Source organism: Bos taurus, chromosome 4 (genome assembly GCF_002263795.3).
Source record: "Bos taurus isolate L1 Dominette 01449 registration number 42190680 breed Hereford chromosome 4, ARS-UCD2.0, whole genome shotgun sequence".
Lineage (NCBI taxonomy): Eukaryota > Metazoa > Chordata > Mammalia > Artiodactyla > Bovidae > Bos > Bos taurus.
This window is the reverse complement of record NC_037331.1, coordinates 98,638,651-98,654,768: the sequence shown is the minus strand read 5'-3', so window position 1 is coordinate 98,654,768 and position 16,118 is coordinate 98,638,651. Positions and strand designations below refer to the sequence as shown.

Here is a 16,118-nt window from a genome sequence, read left to right as displayed (position 1 = left end):
GGACTTGTTAAATCAGTCATGACCCAGTTAATGTTAGAGTGTTTACCACCCAGTAAAACACTCTAACATTAACTGTAGGCTTATACTCATTGGTGCAGAAAGCTAGCAAAAAGATACACTGTTATGCTCAGTGAAAGAATCACTTTAAAACAGAGATTTATAATTATACACATATATACATCTATGTGTGTTTTGAATGTATACACATAAAGAGTATCTGGGGAAAATGTTACTGGTGGTTTCCTTAGGTGATGGGTGCTTAACTTGCTCCTGAATTGAGATTTTCATGTCATATTTTAGAGAAAACATCTAGCTATAAGAAAATTGGTCTGTCAAAGGGAAAAGTAATTAAATCAACAAAAGGAGCTATGCTCAAAACAGGAACAAGAATTTTGACCGCATCACATCTGCTCAGATGTGCTGGGATGGCCTGAGCATTAGGGTACCACTAATATGGAAATTTCTTCCAGAAGGTTCTCTTTCTGTGGCTTTGCTAGGTGAAAGTCGAGATGAATATAGACCTTTCACTATGAACACAGCTAGTTTTCAGTTAGACTAATAGGTACTAAGCTAATCCAAATAGAGGCTCTCGCTCCTCCCCAGCTCCCCTCACTGTATAACTATTTGGAGCAAAGTGAGGTGTCTCTGCTTCTACAGGGATCAATTTCTAATTGAAACTACAACTAACGTACGTTGGCAGCTAAATTAAAAACTAATAATACGGTAGCAGTTTGTTTCGTTTTCTTCTTTCAAAACATAGCAAAATTAAAGCAAGAGTCCCAATTATGATTCTCAGTCCTCTGTCTGTTGCCGTCTCTTGTGACTTATCTGTTCGAGTTACCCAGTTTTCTGGATTTCCAAACAATGGGCATGTTAATTGTCAATTTGAGTTTTGACTAAAACTGGTTGAGAAGCTTGCTAATTATTAACCAAACTTCTTTCTACTGACAGATTTTTAAAGTTATTTCTCTTAATAAAATTGTACTTGCACCTACAGCACATATTTTAAACTATCAAGTAATTGTTGTTGCTGTTCAGTCGCTAAGGTGTGTCTGACAATCGTAACCCCATAGAATGCAGCATGCCAGGCTCCCCATCCTTCACCATCACATGTCCATTGAATTGATGATGCCATCCAACCATCTCATCTTCAGTCACCCCCTTCTTCTCTTGCCCTTAATCTTTCCCAGGATCAGGGTCTTATCTAAGTAATTAAACAATGATATTTTTAGGTAATATTCTTTGAACACTTTTCATGAACTTGACACTGTTCTAGGGCTCTAACACATTAAAGGACTGGCACTTCAGCAAGCTCTGCACTCAGCTTACCAGCCTGAATCAGCTTGATTTCTAGACTTTCTATGAATTCCTAATAAACGTAATTTTTACATTTACATTCTTGCCAATCCCAAGTAACATCTAATAGGTTCTTCCCTTCTCATTCCTTCACACTTTATTTAGGCTTTGTATACACATCTTTTCTTCCATGTACTTTCAGCTCTCTTTTGTAAAACTGTGACTAGATTTTTGCTCAAATTTTTGTGTAGAAAAATTGTGTGCATAACAACTATATTTACCTAACACTTTAGCATCTTAAAGCGGCTAGAAATGTCTGTCCCTCATAGTTCTGCTTGCTTCTGAGTGTTACCCATGCTTTGGTGTAAGAAGCAGTCTGACTTCTATACAATACCTGCTTGGAACTTTCTTATTTGAAGTGTTGCAAAAAAAACAGGGTCTACAGGCAAGACAGCTGCCAAAGAACAACCCTCTGGGAATCCACATTACAGGGACCCCCCTCTTTTCCAGAATGTTTGGCACAGCAGCCGGTGACATAACAGAGACTGCAATTTGGCACCAGCAGTTGGACCTAGTGTGTGTGGGAATGGGGCACAGACAGTCAGGTAGTCAGATGTCCATGGCAGGCTTCTGTAACTTGAGTTCTACAAAGCTGGTCTGGGGTGGGGGGAATCTCCATATTCAACCTAGAAGTGAGGATTTGCCTGCATACACTTGATCCCTGGGTCAGGAAGATTCCCTGGAGGAGGGCATGGCAACCCACTCCAGTATTCTTGCCTGGAGAATTCCATGGACAGGGGAGCCTGGTGGGCTACAGTCCATGGGGTTGTGAAGAGTCGGACAAGACTAAAGCGACTTAGCATGCACGCACTTGTCTATCTGTCCTAAACTTAATCGCCCAGATGTATTCAATGTGATAGGAGAGGGGATGAAAAAGGGGAATCTGAAGCTCTGCAAGAGGGTTTTCCAAACTGGAGCATTAGTTGCTCACCCTCTTCCTCCCTCTTAGAGATTCTCCAAGGCAAAATAACATCAAAGGCTCTCTAAGTCCTGTAGTAAAGAGACGTAACTTATTTAGTTTAACTCTGATGCTGGGAGGGATTGGGGGCAGGAGGAGAAGGGGATGACAGAGGATGAGATGGCTGGATGGCATCACTGACTCGATGGACGTGAGTTTGAGTGAACTCCGGGAGGTGGTGATGGACAGGGAGGCCTGGCATGCTGCGATTCATGGGGTCGCAAAGAGTCGGACACGACTGAGCGACTGAACTGAACTGAAATGACTGAATGTTTCCGAAGTATCTGGCCACAGGGCAATCTTCCTTTTCTGCAACAATTTATTTACAACGTTTAGAAAATACATTCTTGAAAATGGTATTGAGAAATTTCTTCTATGAAGTCTGCTGGACCCTACAGAGAATGAATCAATGACACGAACTCCGGTGATAATGTTTTCTCATAAGCTGATCTTACGTGAATGTATTAGGTCAGTGAACAAAAACATAGATACCAAGCAGGATTGATCTGCCTTGTCAAATAATGGGAAAAGCAGATCAAACCTTGTCTGAGCAGGGCTTGCTGTTCTGTAAGTGATTGACAGCCTGATCTGCTGATGGAGTATCTCTAAGACAATGGCCAGTGACCTCACAACAAAAGTATGTTGCCTGTTAGCACGTTTCTGTCTGGAGTCACAGAGTAGGGAGACTGACTTTTTTTTTTTCACACATGAGCACAGTCACTGTTAACTTCTTACCTGAAAGTATTCTCGGCGTGTTTAAGTTTGTGGGTCATGAATTCTCCATTCTGAGACTTCACTTCTGTAAATCCCTTCTTTGCATCCAAGAACCTCTTAACGTCTTTGCTTTCTTTGTCCTTTTTAGTCTTCTCATCTTTGAGCTAACCAATGGTACATATCAGGAAGAAACATAACGATAAAAATCTTATTAGGTTTCGGTTGGTATCACCAAATAAAACCCAACATTGTTAGGAAGCCAGAAAACTGAGAAGTAAAACAAACCACTGGAGAATGATGTGGTAGACCTGGAATCAGAGGAAATTCTTGGAGCATGAGCTATGGTCCTCCAGCTTCTGAGCAAAGACCCTGACCACAATTTTAGGAAGTCAGGATCATCCCTTATTTCACTGAGGTTTTATTTTCAAAAGTGATGGAGGTGTTACCATTTGGAAACTCCACATGAGAGGGGTTGTTTTCAGTTCCCACCGGGAAGAGCAATTATTAGTGTGGTCTTGATGGGAGAATGGCCAAGTTACTTGGACAGGTTTCTTCTTGGATGAAGGGTGCTTCTTTGAGAAGGACTTGAATGTGTTGAGGAGGAAATAAGAAACCTACTGAGTCAGCCAGATCTGTCAAGTCAGTCTTGGCAGATGTCAGAAGAAGACCACCCTAGTATTTTAATCAAATGAATAACTAGGGTCTTCAGGATAGAAGACATAATAACCCTACCTTTAGAGGGATGACACAGAGACCTGCGGGGCCGTGTCTGTAGTCATCTAAAGCATTAAAGATAGAACACAAAGGAAAAATTCCAGGGCTGACCTTGACTTCCACTGAAGGTGATAATTTAGTCTCTGAAAGTGGCTTTGCGATTGTTGTGGGAGACAGAGGAAGGTGGTACATGGAGAGCAGGTATTAGCTCTAATTTTTTGTGTGTACGTGTAGGCTTTGTGTTACAAGTTCCTCACAGTGAAACAGATTATTTCAAAGTATACTGAATTTGCATAGCTTTTTGGGGGGAGGTAAAGGAGTTCAAATTACCTTTATCATCTCACCCATTCTTAAAAAATGAGTGTGAGAACAGGTGAGGTTCATTACTGCTCATTTGAAGACAAACAGTGACAAAGCACTAACATTCTAAAGAGACCAAAGGAGGACGGTTTGGGTGTAAGAACTCAGGGCTCCAGGGGCTGCCAAGAACAGTCCCACCCCTTACCTGATCACTCACCTCTTTGCAGTTGTTATGCTTCCGATACCTAACCCCCACCAAAGTGCATGTTTTACTAAGAAAAGGGTTTTTTTTTTGCTTTTTACTGATGGGTCTTCAGTAGTCCTTTGCCTGATTGCTTTTGCTGAGTATTATTTGATAAAATTACTATCGATGGACTATTCACTACCACGGTGCCCTAGCTAGTTATGACTTTTAATTTTTCTCCAAGTGGCATACATCTAGGACATCCCTTGGACTTGCCGAAGAGGAAGGCTGTTATTTTGCTATTCTTTCTGAGTGCTTTGTCTGAAAGTCAGGAAATCTGAGTTTTAGTTTTAGTGTTGTCAACAAATCTAACTGTTACTTTAAGTCACCTAACATCTCTGGAATGCTGGCTCCGTGTGCATGAAAAGAGAGGGTTGGGCTAGATGATCCCTTCCTAATCTTCATCCTGTGCCTTCCTTCTTGGCTCCAGATTTGTGCTGAGAGGCTCAGAGAAGAGAAGGAAGCTCCTGGTCTGTCCCGCAGCTTTAATTCGACTGTCCTTGCCTGGTGGTAAATCAGTATTTATTGGGCAGGCAGGAGCAAGCAAGGTCTCTTTTCATTCTGACCTACCATTGTTGGGAATAGCCCCAGAAACTATGGATAGGAGTTTATATCCTGGTTAAGAAGTATCTGGGGATACACATTTAAGGTGAGGGGGGGTCCCCTTGCAGTGAACCCATGAAAGAAACTGTGAGTCACACCTTACAGTTTGTGGAGCACTATACAAAGAGAAACTCATTTCTCTTATTTTGGAGTCAGAGATATTTCCAGTCTCCCCAAATGCATTATCTAATTTACTGACCAAAAATGTGTGTAAAATAGATTTATAAAACCATACATGTCTAACAGAAGAAACATCCCTTTTTTTCAAGTTCTTCCTGTACTGGCAAAGTTGTGGTGCTTATATTCTCTTTGGAAGACTTAAAAAAATTCCCAAAGAAATAATGATAATTTAATGCTGACTGCAAATTATTTTTTCTTTCTGGGAAATGAATAAATAAATTCCGTAACACTTTAAGGAGCACAGTGGGTTGGCTTCTATAGCAGATTCAGCCTAAGCTAATGGGATATTCTGAGCCCACTGGGAAAAGCATTAGAGCCTCTAGATCAAAATGTTACCAAGAAGAGAATCTGTGCTGATGGATTAATACAGGGCCATGTATCCTGAGTAGGAAATGGCAATCTGCTCCAGCATTCCCACCTGGGAAATCCCATGGATAGAGGACCCTGGTAGGCTAGTCTGTGCATGCTAAGTTGCTTCAGTCATGTCTGACCCTGTTGCAGTAGCCCGCCAGGCTCCTCTGTCCATGGGGTTATCCCGGGCAAGAATACTGGAGTGGACTGCCATGTTCTACTCCAGGGGATCTTCCCGACCCATGGATTGAACCCACGTCTCTTGCATTTCCTGCATCGACAGGCACGCTGTTTACCACTAGTGCCACCTGGGAAGCCGGGGCTACAATCCACAGGGTCACAGAGAGTTGGACACAACTGGTATAGCACAGCCAAAAAAAAAAAAAAGTGATCAGTGGGGTAACACATGGGTGTATGTGTGTAGGGGTAGGAATTCCAGTGACATACTCTTGTGCCAGAGAGACACTCAAAAAGTTGTGAACAAGTCTAAAAGGACTGAGACACCAGTTTCTCTGTTGTACTGCTTTGTATCATTTGATTCCAGAAGAATGATAAGAACAGGTGCAAGTTACACTTTTTCAGACTAAGTTGAACATACTTTTGTTAGATTCAGAAGCCTCACTTCCTGTTCCAGGCCCAATGTCTATCACATGAATGGCCCTGTCCATGGACAACATGGACTTCCCTGGGGAGCTGAGGCTCTACCCAGACCCACAGAGGCAGAGTCTGTGTTTCATAAGATCCCAGGTGACCAGCATGTACCCTGATGTTTAGTGAGAGGCTCTGGCCTACGTGATATGAATATTAGTTTCATTATTATATGAACAGCTCTGCTGGAAACTGTTTTCCTATTAGAGGCCAGAACAAAAAACAAGCTCTGGGGTGAAGAACTAAAAGGAGGCATTTTACAGGGAGGCATTTTATATTCAATATCCTATGATAAACCATAATGGAAAAGAATGTAGATAAAAAAAGAATATATGTATATGTATAAAGGGCTTCCCAGGTGGCTTAGTGGGTAAAGAATCTGCCTGCCAATGCATGAGACACAAGAGATGTGGGTTTGATGCCTGGGTTGGGAAGATTAACCTGGAGTAGGAAATGGCAATCCATTCCAGTATGCTTGCCTGGCAAATCCCATGGACAGAGGAGCATGGTGTGCTACAGTCCATGGGGGCACAGAGAGTCGGACACAACTGAGCATGAACTCATGCACACACGCGATATATGTATAACTGAATCACTTGCCGTACAGCATAAACACAACACTGTACTTCAACAAAAATTTTTTAAAAATTAAAAGAAGGCATTTTATAGTTGGGGAAAATAAAAAGTTAAATTACGTTTCAGGGTTACTGGTCATCTGTGATTCACTGCCACAAACAGTTAAACTGCAGTGGGAGAAAGAAGGTTTTGTGTAAGGTATTGGAGTGACTTCTGGAAATGTAGCTCACCTGATGTTTGTGTTTCCTTTTCTTGCTAACTCCATGAAAGGAAAGACTTTTGTTGAGAGTAGAGAACAAAAAGCGGGATGGGGGTAAAAGGAGGGCATTTACAATGGCCACATCACATAAACTATGATTTAAAGTTATCTAAGTGGAGTAGCTACACAAACAGGTGGAGAGGGGAAAACCTAGTTATTCAACTAGTAATTTATGTATGCAATGTTAAAACAGGAATGGCAGTTTTTGTTTTTTTTTTTCCCCAAAGCTTGGGTTAAGGAGCTAATCTGTTCTTGTGGCAAAAAGAGGCCAAGTTTTGGGACACTGGAATGTGCTGGAGGGCAGACTGAGAAAGGGGCAGGACTGAAATCAAACCACGGCCATTGTTGAATTGGGGGCCTTATCTGAAAAGAAGCTAAAGGATGATGGGATGGCTGCTGGTGAGCTCCTTGTAGTTCACAGACACAAAACGTGGACACAGAATGCCTTGGTCATTAAAAACAATCCACATCTGACTGAACTGAATGAAATGGAGAATTCATAGAGTCATTCTGCCTCTCCTACTCCATAGAAATGTAATCACTGAGCTATGATTTCATGCCCTCTTCCTCCTGTACTTAAAGGTATTCCCCCCAAGAAGTTTCTGTATAGCAGAGCGAGCTCAGCTCTCTGATGACCTGGATGGGTGGGATGGGTTGGGGGGTGGGGGGGAGACTCGAGAGGGAGGGGGTATGTGTCTACACATAGCTGATTTCATGCTGTTGCACAGCAGAGACCAATACAGTGCTGTAAAGCGATTATACTCCAATTAAAAATAAGTTAAAGATATTCCCCCACACAAAATGCTAGCTTTAGAGATGAAGCTAAATAATAATATATGTGGGATATATAAATATATATGTGGGAAGTGAAATAAATAATATATGTGGGATATTTCTGAGTTTAGTCCCAAAGTAATGTTCATCTTTTGGAAATGAATTTGTAGCTGTTTTTCTGTTACAGAATGAGAACAGTTGTTTCCCAACATGTTCAACAAATTTCTCAGCAGCCTCATTAGAACCAAATTTAGTTTTCTAGTTTTTAGCATTCATGCTTTCTCCTGCTTTTAACTGGGCAGTGTTCACATTTGGTTTTTACTCCCAAGCCACCACAAGTTCTACTAGAAAATGGGAGGAACACATACCAAAAACAAAATAAATATAACATGAACTAGAGTTCTTTTTACATGAATCTTAGGAAAAAAAGGTTTAAGAAAATAATCATTCTCCTATTAAATCTCATCTATTTGCTAAATATAGATTTGTCTGTGTCTTATTCTGTGCTATAATGGGCAGAAAAATGTAGCAAGAGTCCATCTGAGTTGGAGCTCAATAACTACAATTCAGTCCCACAAGTAGAGTACTTCAAATCTTATGTTTGATAATTTAGTTTACCACGATCAAGTACTTTGAGCTTATTAAATACTATCATCATTTTTAGGATTGCTTGGAGCTAACATAAGCATGATGGTTAAAACAAGATCAGGCTTTCTTTCTCCTTTTTTTTTTAAGCTGTGGTATGTGGCATGCAGGATCTTAGTTGCCCAACCAGGGATCAAACCTGTGCCCCCTGCATTGACAGCGAAGAGTCTTAACCACTGGATGGCCACGGAAGTCCTGAGGTCAGGCTTTCTGATGTGGCATTTTGATTATGTCGGGACATAATGACATGCTGTCTGCAGCAGCCTCTGGTCCACTGACTTGTTTACTACTTACCTACAGTCAAACACCCTGGCACCAGCTCCTGTGTGTGCCTCAGAAATGCAATGCAGAACACTGTGCCAAGCTTTTCTTTTGAAAACCAAATATCATCTTCAGTTCATCAGATTTTCTACTGAGAGGTGTGGGAGTGTTTTCCCTTGGAAAAGTTAAATCATTAATCAAAGCCAGTTGGAAATATTTCATGATTGAAATGAAAGTAGGATGGCTCAAAGAAAAAAAAAAAAAAATAGCTTTTTTTGAGGAGAGTAGAAAGCAGGAAAGGTTGATGAGAGAAGTATTTCTCAAGCTTTCTGACTGTGACCCATAGTAGAAAAGACAATTTATATCACAATGCAATGCTTCGTGGCCACGATGCCCTCTGATATTTTCTACTCTACTTCATTAAAACAATGCAGATTGACACTTTTAACTAGTTTTGCTTTCAATTGATTTCACCATTCAATGGATCATGAGCCACGGCTTGAAAAATACTGGGTTAGAGGTTACAGTTTTGAGATCATCTGACCTGAAACGTCATGGAACACTGCTCTCTGTGCTTTATGACTAGGTTCCTTCTCAGTGATATTTACCTCTTCTTTTTTGAAGGCAGCCTTGTCGTCTTGGGACTTTTCTCTTTTAGCTGGCACTTTAGCCCCCCTTTCTTCTTCCTTTTTATTTTCAAGAATGGTAAGGTCACTTATTTAAAAGCAAGAGTGAGAGGGTGCTCAGGTCACTCTGCATGTGGCGTGAAGTGACTTCTCTGTGGCTGTACCAATCCTCACATTTCCCCAGTGCCAGTGGTTCTAACAGCAATGTGGGATAGTTTCCTCCCACCAAATCTTTCCTCATGTGCCTGCCATCGTGCTCACTGAGGTCCAGCGTGATGTGGTGCTTCTCGTGAGTGTTGAAAACCTCCTGAGTGTTTGGTGCATCTAGTTCCTGATCATCTCTTATGATAGCTGTGTTTATGAGCCCCTTGTAAGAAGCAGAAGTGAAAGATGACTTGAATGCAATGCAGGCTTAGCGACAGAGAGTTCTCTTTGGAAAGCTGAATACACAAGCATCTCTATAGTGCTTTTAATGTAGCCTTGCAGACAGAGAAAAAAAAATGTTTCTTAGATTACAGACACTCCCCCAGCCCCATTCCACTCTTCCTGTGCTACATAAATCTGTATCACCCAGACGGTAAAAGAAGCAGAATGTGTGCTTGTAACTACCAACCAGTTTTAAGTTGATGCTGCCCCAGATGAATGGCTTTCTGCAAGTCTACATTAGGCTCAGGTCTACATGACGGCAAGTCAGGATTCTGACATTTTTTTATAAAAGGTCCAAAATGGCTCCTTTCCCTCCTTTATTACCAGTTAATTTCAAGGGGGTTATTTTTGTGTTCTTAAGATATTTCTGACCACGATTCGTCATGTCAGTTTCCCACCCCAACTTTAGCATCTTCTATTAGATGCCAAACACAACAGGTGAGGTGAGGAGTTATGGTCCTGCTGCCTCATGTAGACCTGTGGAGAGAGGTAAGTTGTTAGAAGGAATGAGTTTAGATGCAGGTGCAGAATCATTTCAGCGCAGCACCACCACACTTGTCATCTTTGGGTTAATTCATTTTTTCTGGTATTCATAGCAATCAAGCACAGAGCAATTCACTTCTCTCTGGTTGTATCAGTACATTTGGTTGGTGGAATATTTAGCCCTCAGTTGATTGCTCTATGCTTGCATATTGCTATGACCTAAAAAAATGAACAGCTTGCCAAACGATTAAGCACGTGGGGCCTTAGGAATGTGGCCTCAGTCCCAAATTTGATGTGCATTACATTTCTCGCAAGTTGCAGGCATCACACACTTGGTGCAAAAGGTTTACTGTACCTGTTTCTTTGGGACAGCTGTATGAGGTTTATCTTCTTGTACTTTCTTTTCATTGACCCCCTTCCCTGCTGTTTTCTCCTCTACCTTTTCCCCTTTAATCTTTTTCTCTTGCATTTGCCCCTTTTTCTCTTCTAGTTGCTTCTTACGTTTTTGCTCTTCTATCTTAGCTCTCTCTTCTTCCTCTGCCTTCGCCCTCTGCCTCTCCTCTTCTGCCTTTCTCTCCTGCTCCTTGATCCTCTGCCTCTCCTCTTCTGCCTTTCTCTCCTGCTCCTTGATCCTCTGCCTCTCCTCTTCTGCCTTTCTCTCCTGCTCCTTGATCCTCTGCCTCTCCTCTTCTGCCTTTCTCTCCTCCTCCTTGATCCTCTCCCTCTCCTCTGCCTCCTGTCTTTCTCTCTCTTGGGCAGCTGCTTTTTCTTCTGCTTCCTTTTTTGCTTTCTCCTCTGCTATTTTTCGGTCTTGCTCAGCTTTAATTCTTTCTCTTTCTTCTGCTTCCAACCTGGCCCTTTCTGCCTCAGCTCTTTCCCTGGCTTCCTCTTCCATCTTTTCATTCTGGAGAATCTCATCTGAGCCCCTTTCCCCCTCCTCCTCGGTCTTAGGCTCATCTGTACTGATCTGCCCATTTTTCAGTGGCATTACTGTTTCCTGCTGGGTGTCTGCTGTTTTCTCGTCTACCACCACCTCTACCTGATTTTCTTCAATGCTCCCTGGCTTTGGCTTCTCTTCTTCTTCTTCCTCCTTTTCTTTCTCCTCTTTCTTTTTCTCTTCCGCTTCCATCCAATCATTCTTCTGGTGTGACTTGGTGACTATTTCCGTTTCCTCCAGCTCCTGCCTTTCCTGGCGACTTTCACTTCTTCCTTCCTTCTCCGCCGTTTCATTGTCTGTTGTGTCGTTTTGCATTCTTCTGCTGGAGAGCGACAAACTTGCATCTGTTATTGTTGGGTCAAACTCCTTCTGTCGCTCCAGGGCTTCCTGGAGGCGCTTTTGGCGTCTTTCCTCCCGCCGAGCCAGTCGCTCCAGGAGAGCAGCCTCATCATCGCCCTCCGCCTGAGTGTTGGTCGTGGTTGTCTTGACCTCCTCGTCAGGCACACTGGACAACAGAAACGACACCAAGGACAGCTTGCTGATTAATCGGTCAGCTGGATTCATGTACTGTGCCACGTGGGAACTACAGCAGATACATAGAGAAATACATATACACACACTCCCCATATATAACCCCATATTAGTACATTCCTGCCTGGATTTCAATGACACACATGCAAACCTTTGTCCATGGTCTTTCTCTGGCCATGGTGAGTCTATTCTGTAAACAGAAGAGCTGAGCATTAATGCCCCCTGGGCACTGTGCCTCTAGCAAAAATTGATGAGCATTAGTGAATAAATACCTCAGCTCTCTTCACCTTTGGAATCAGATAGCTCCGAGGTACCTGCAGCACACTAGATCTTAGAGCGCCCAGTGGAGGTGAGCTCCAGATACTCACAGTGGTAATTTGCTCAGAAAGAAAACCTTGATTTGGTTGCGTTGCCTTCTCTGCCTCACTTTCCCACACTGCTACCAGCTTTTCCTAGGATCATGTTAAAAATAAAATGTACTTAAATCTTTGTTTCAGAATCTGATTCTTGGAGAACTCAAATTAAGACAAGGACCAAACTGAAGAAACAAATTCCTCTCATATCATATAGTGTTCCCACATGTTGCCAAGTCATCTGGAATTCCTGATCTGGATTTCTGGAACACAAAGTACTTTGAGAGGAAGGGAGTGTATGTATTAATAATAGTGCACAGATACTATATTCAGGCTAATAACCCCCACGGTGGGGACATCCAACTGTCCACCACAATTCATGCTCCTCCTTCCTTAGTCACAGGAAGTCATTGCCCATCAAGTCATTGCCTAACCCTCCCTTCTTCCTTGCACCTGGGTGGGGCCTCATGACCAATAATTCCAATGAAGTATGAGTAGAAGTGTGATGTCCAGGCCAGGACAAATAAGAAGCAGAGGTACATTCTCTTCCTTGTCAATCTCTGTCTGCTGGCTAGATCAGAGGACTCCAAAGCCCCTGAGGTTGATAGACTCGCAAGAGGACAGAAGATAGGGGGCAAGTTCTACCAATCAGAAATACCCAGTTTGGGAAATCATTGTTAAAGCAGCTGATGTTGCTCTAACTCTAATATATACATAATATACCGTCTTCATTCTTTGTCAAGATTTCCATGAGGAAAGGGTCTCTTGCCCTTCTTTTCTAGAGTAGACAAAGAACAGTTAGATTTGATGTTTATAAAATAAGAAGAGAAAATCTCTAAAATCCAAACAGCAGCATGTCCATCACCAAGCTCACTACTGTGGGATGCTGGCTGGACACTGCCCAAGCCAGGCGTGTCGGTCTTCACTGCAGGAAACAACTAGTCATGTGATCCTAGGACTGTAACCAGAGTTGGAAAAGTATGTCTTGCAGTGTTTTGAAACTCCATCAAATTTCATGGTTCATACCAACCTTGGCCCTTTTGAAGTTCAAGTTCACTTAATTTTGGAAAAACACACTTCACCTTTAACAATAAGAAATGGCAGAGTAGAGGCTAGATTTTAAACTTTCTTGGCCTTCGCTGTTGCTGTAAGGCATCATGTTGATGAATTAGACACATAAGGGTTAAACTTCTCTGAAAACGCAAATAGCTTAGAATTTAAGGGGAAAAATCTATGTATGTGAGGCATTTGGACCAAATGAATTTAAATAATTTTTAAGAGGTACCCCAAATTCCAAAATGCTAGTTGGCTTAGAGAACTCTTAAGAAATAACAGATTCTACTGAATCTTTTTTTGCTATTTGCTATTTATAAATCAGGATAGCTATTATCAGTAGAAGCTGAGTACCAATTACAGTTGCTTAGCCCCAAGAAGAATACTTATTCTTCATGTCAGAGGTAAATTACATGAATATGAGCTACTAAAAAAAAAAAAAAGAATTTGTACTCAATCAATAGCATGAAATAGCTAGTAATAGTAAATTGTGAAAGAAGAGAAATACAAGTAGGAGCAAGATTTTAAAAGCAAGAAAACTACAGGCACCAGTAACTTTTTATGGCATTGTTGATTATTCCCTAATAGCCAGATTCATGGAAGGCCTTAAAATGTAAAATGTCGTTATTTAAACTCTTTTTTTCCTATCTCCCTCAGCTCAAAAATGGAAAAGGAAGTGATGACCATACTGCTCTGATTTATAAGATTCTGCTACTATCTTCCTAATAATGGCCAAGATTATTATGTGCATTTTACATGTGTTATCATCTCATTTAAATTTAATGACATGCCTTAAACAAAAGTATAATTTTTATTTCCATTTAACTGAAAAAATAGAGTTAGTGAAGGGAGGGTCAGGTTGGGATTCAAAGCCAGGTGGTGAACCCCAAAGAACAAACCTCAACCTCTTGGCTATACACCCTCCCTAATTAGGAGGTACTTACTGAGGGATGAGGTCTGTTTGTCCACCTAACCAAGAAGCTTCCTGATTGAGTCATCCTGCCAGCATTTTCGCGACTGCCTTCAGAAACCTTCTGTGCACCCACTGAAATTCACGTTAAAGAGGTCAGAACTCTTTCCCTTCAGAATTTTCTATGTAGATTGAATGAAGGGGAATGTAGATCAAATACAGTTTCCTCCCAATATGCACAAAATAAGAGAATCTAAAACCAAAACCACATAAAAGATCTTATATGATGATTTCATTATATGTAACCATTCCATAATTTTAAAATCAAATTATCTTTTGCTCCATTCCCCCTCAAACATCCTCATCTTTTCTGTACCTTGGAGCATATACATGACATATACTAACTATTAGCATAATGCACCATGTGACCTTGTATGTGTGAACTTTTAAAAGTCCCTTTAGAAGAAGCGAGGGCTTCCCTGATGGTTCAGATGGTAAAGAATCTGCCTGCAATGCAGGAGACCCTGGGTCAGGAAGATCCCCTGGAGAAGGGAATGGCAACCCACTCCAGTATTCTTGCCTGGAGAATGCCATGAATAGAGGAGCCTGGCGGGCACAGTCCACAGGGTCGCAAAGAGTCAGACACGACTGAGCAACTAACACACACTTGTTATAAGAAATTGAACTTATTACTAAGAGATCTCAACTTTCCTGATTTCCACCAGGACTGGTATAGGGAAAAATGCAGTACTAAACTCATAAGCTTCTTTGAATAACTACATTAAATCAAACAGGATTCTGCACCTTGCAGAATATTACCGAGAACAGAGAATACTGGGTTAGGGTGTATATTAGGAAGAATAAGACATCTGCAATTCATGCCTACTTTTAAAATTGAAGTATTCTCTCTGCTACTGGTAGATGCAGAGGACTATTAAACTAATATATCTTTAGTTCAGAACAGATAACAATACCTTAAAGAATGAATGTAAATAGTTTTCCTTATTTAAGAATATGACCCGTGATTTTTAGTAAATAAAAATTTTACTAGATTACAAAGAAAATATCCTTCAATTGGGGTTTGTTTAGGGGATGGGATAGGGGGTGAGAAGAAAGGAGTACTGGTGTCCTGATGTCTAAATCAGATCAACTGTCCAGTCTGGTGAGTTGCCAATAATGGCCGCACAAGAATTAAACAAGCTAGAGAGAGTGAAAGAGATTGAGTTGGGCTGAGAAGGGAGTGCTTCGCCAATACATTTCTTTCAACAGACTGGCTAAGAAGCGATTGAGAAATGTGCCCTTCCGAAGAGGACAGTACCTGTTCTGGGTGTTGACCTCCACCTGGTCGGTCACCTGCCCCAAGGCTTCTTCCTCTTGCTTCTGCCGCAGCCTTTCCTGTCGGGCGCGGCGGCGCCGTTCCCGGGCGGCCTCTTCCTCGTCATCGTCATTCCGCTGGTAGGCGATTCTGCAACATTGAAAACACCACCTCTTTAGCCAAATGCCAACCATCATTACCAGCTTCTTGGCAGGATCGACCCTGAACGTGACTACTTACTGAACCACAGAGTTCTAAGAGGACGGTTCTGTTTCTTAACATTTAGAGACCTGATCTGATGAGTTTTTAAACTTTTAAATATCTGAAAAGCATTAGTCCAATAGCTACAGAGGATAATTGACAATGATCAAATAACAGCTTAGACTGAAAAAATTTATACAACAGCAACTGCCTTTGAAGACTGTGGGTTAGCTTATTTAGATTTCTTTACTAAGCTGATGATTAGTAAAGATTTAGAAGCAGAAATCCAAAGAATTGAACTGAAAGTAATCAAAACACTCATCGAAAAGATTCAGCATGTTGTAGCAATTATTTGTGGATACATTTTCACAAAGGTCAGAAAAGAATCAAGTTATGTTACCAAGCCAGGAATCTGGCATTAACAAGCCAAATAGCTAACTAAAAACCAAAGCAGGATATCCTCTTTGCTTGGATTTATTTTTTCCCTTGTAGTTCCTTTTCATGGAAGAAAAAAGGTCTCATTGACAACTGAGAAGAGGCTTCACACTCAGGGCAGGGCCCTCTATGGATATGTGTGTGTGCTCATTGTGACCGACTCTTTGTGACCGCACGGACTGCAACCTGCAAGGCTCCTTTGTCCATGGGGTTCTCCAGGCCAGAACACTGGAGTGGACTGCCATCTCCTCCTCCAGGGGACCTT

At 41.6% G+C, this 16,118-nt stretch overlaps 1 protein-coding gene across 16 annotated transcripts in view; it reads right to left on the bottom strand.

Annotated features, from left to right (window-relative positions):
* The window catches only part of CALD1 (caldesmon 1), a 231,553-nt gene that overhangs the window by 26,352 nt on the left and 189,083 nt on the right, over window positions 1-16,118 (bottom strand). For 9 of the 16 annotated variants that reach the window (XM_024990452.1, XM_024990454.1, XM_024990451.2 and 6 more), the window contains 4 exons: window positions 15,221-15,367; window positions 10,474-11,560; window positions 9,192-9,269; window positions 3,050-3,192 (listed from right to left, as the gene is read on the bottom strand). In XM_024990452.1, the coding sequence (XP_024846220.1) occupies window positions 3,050-3,192; window positions 9,192-9,269; window positions 10,474-11,560; window positions 15,221-15,367 (1,455 nt within the window). 16 annotated transcript variants of the gene reach the window in all.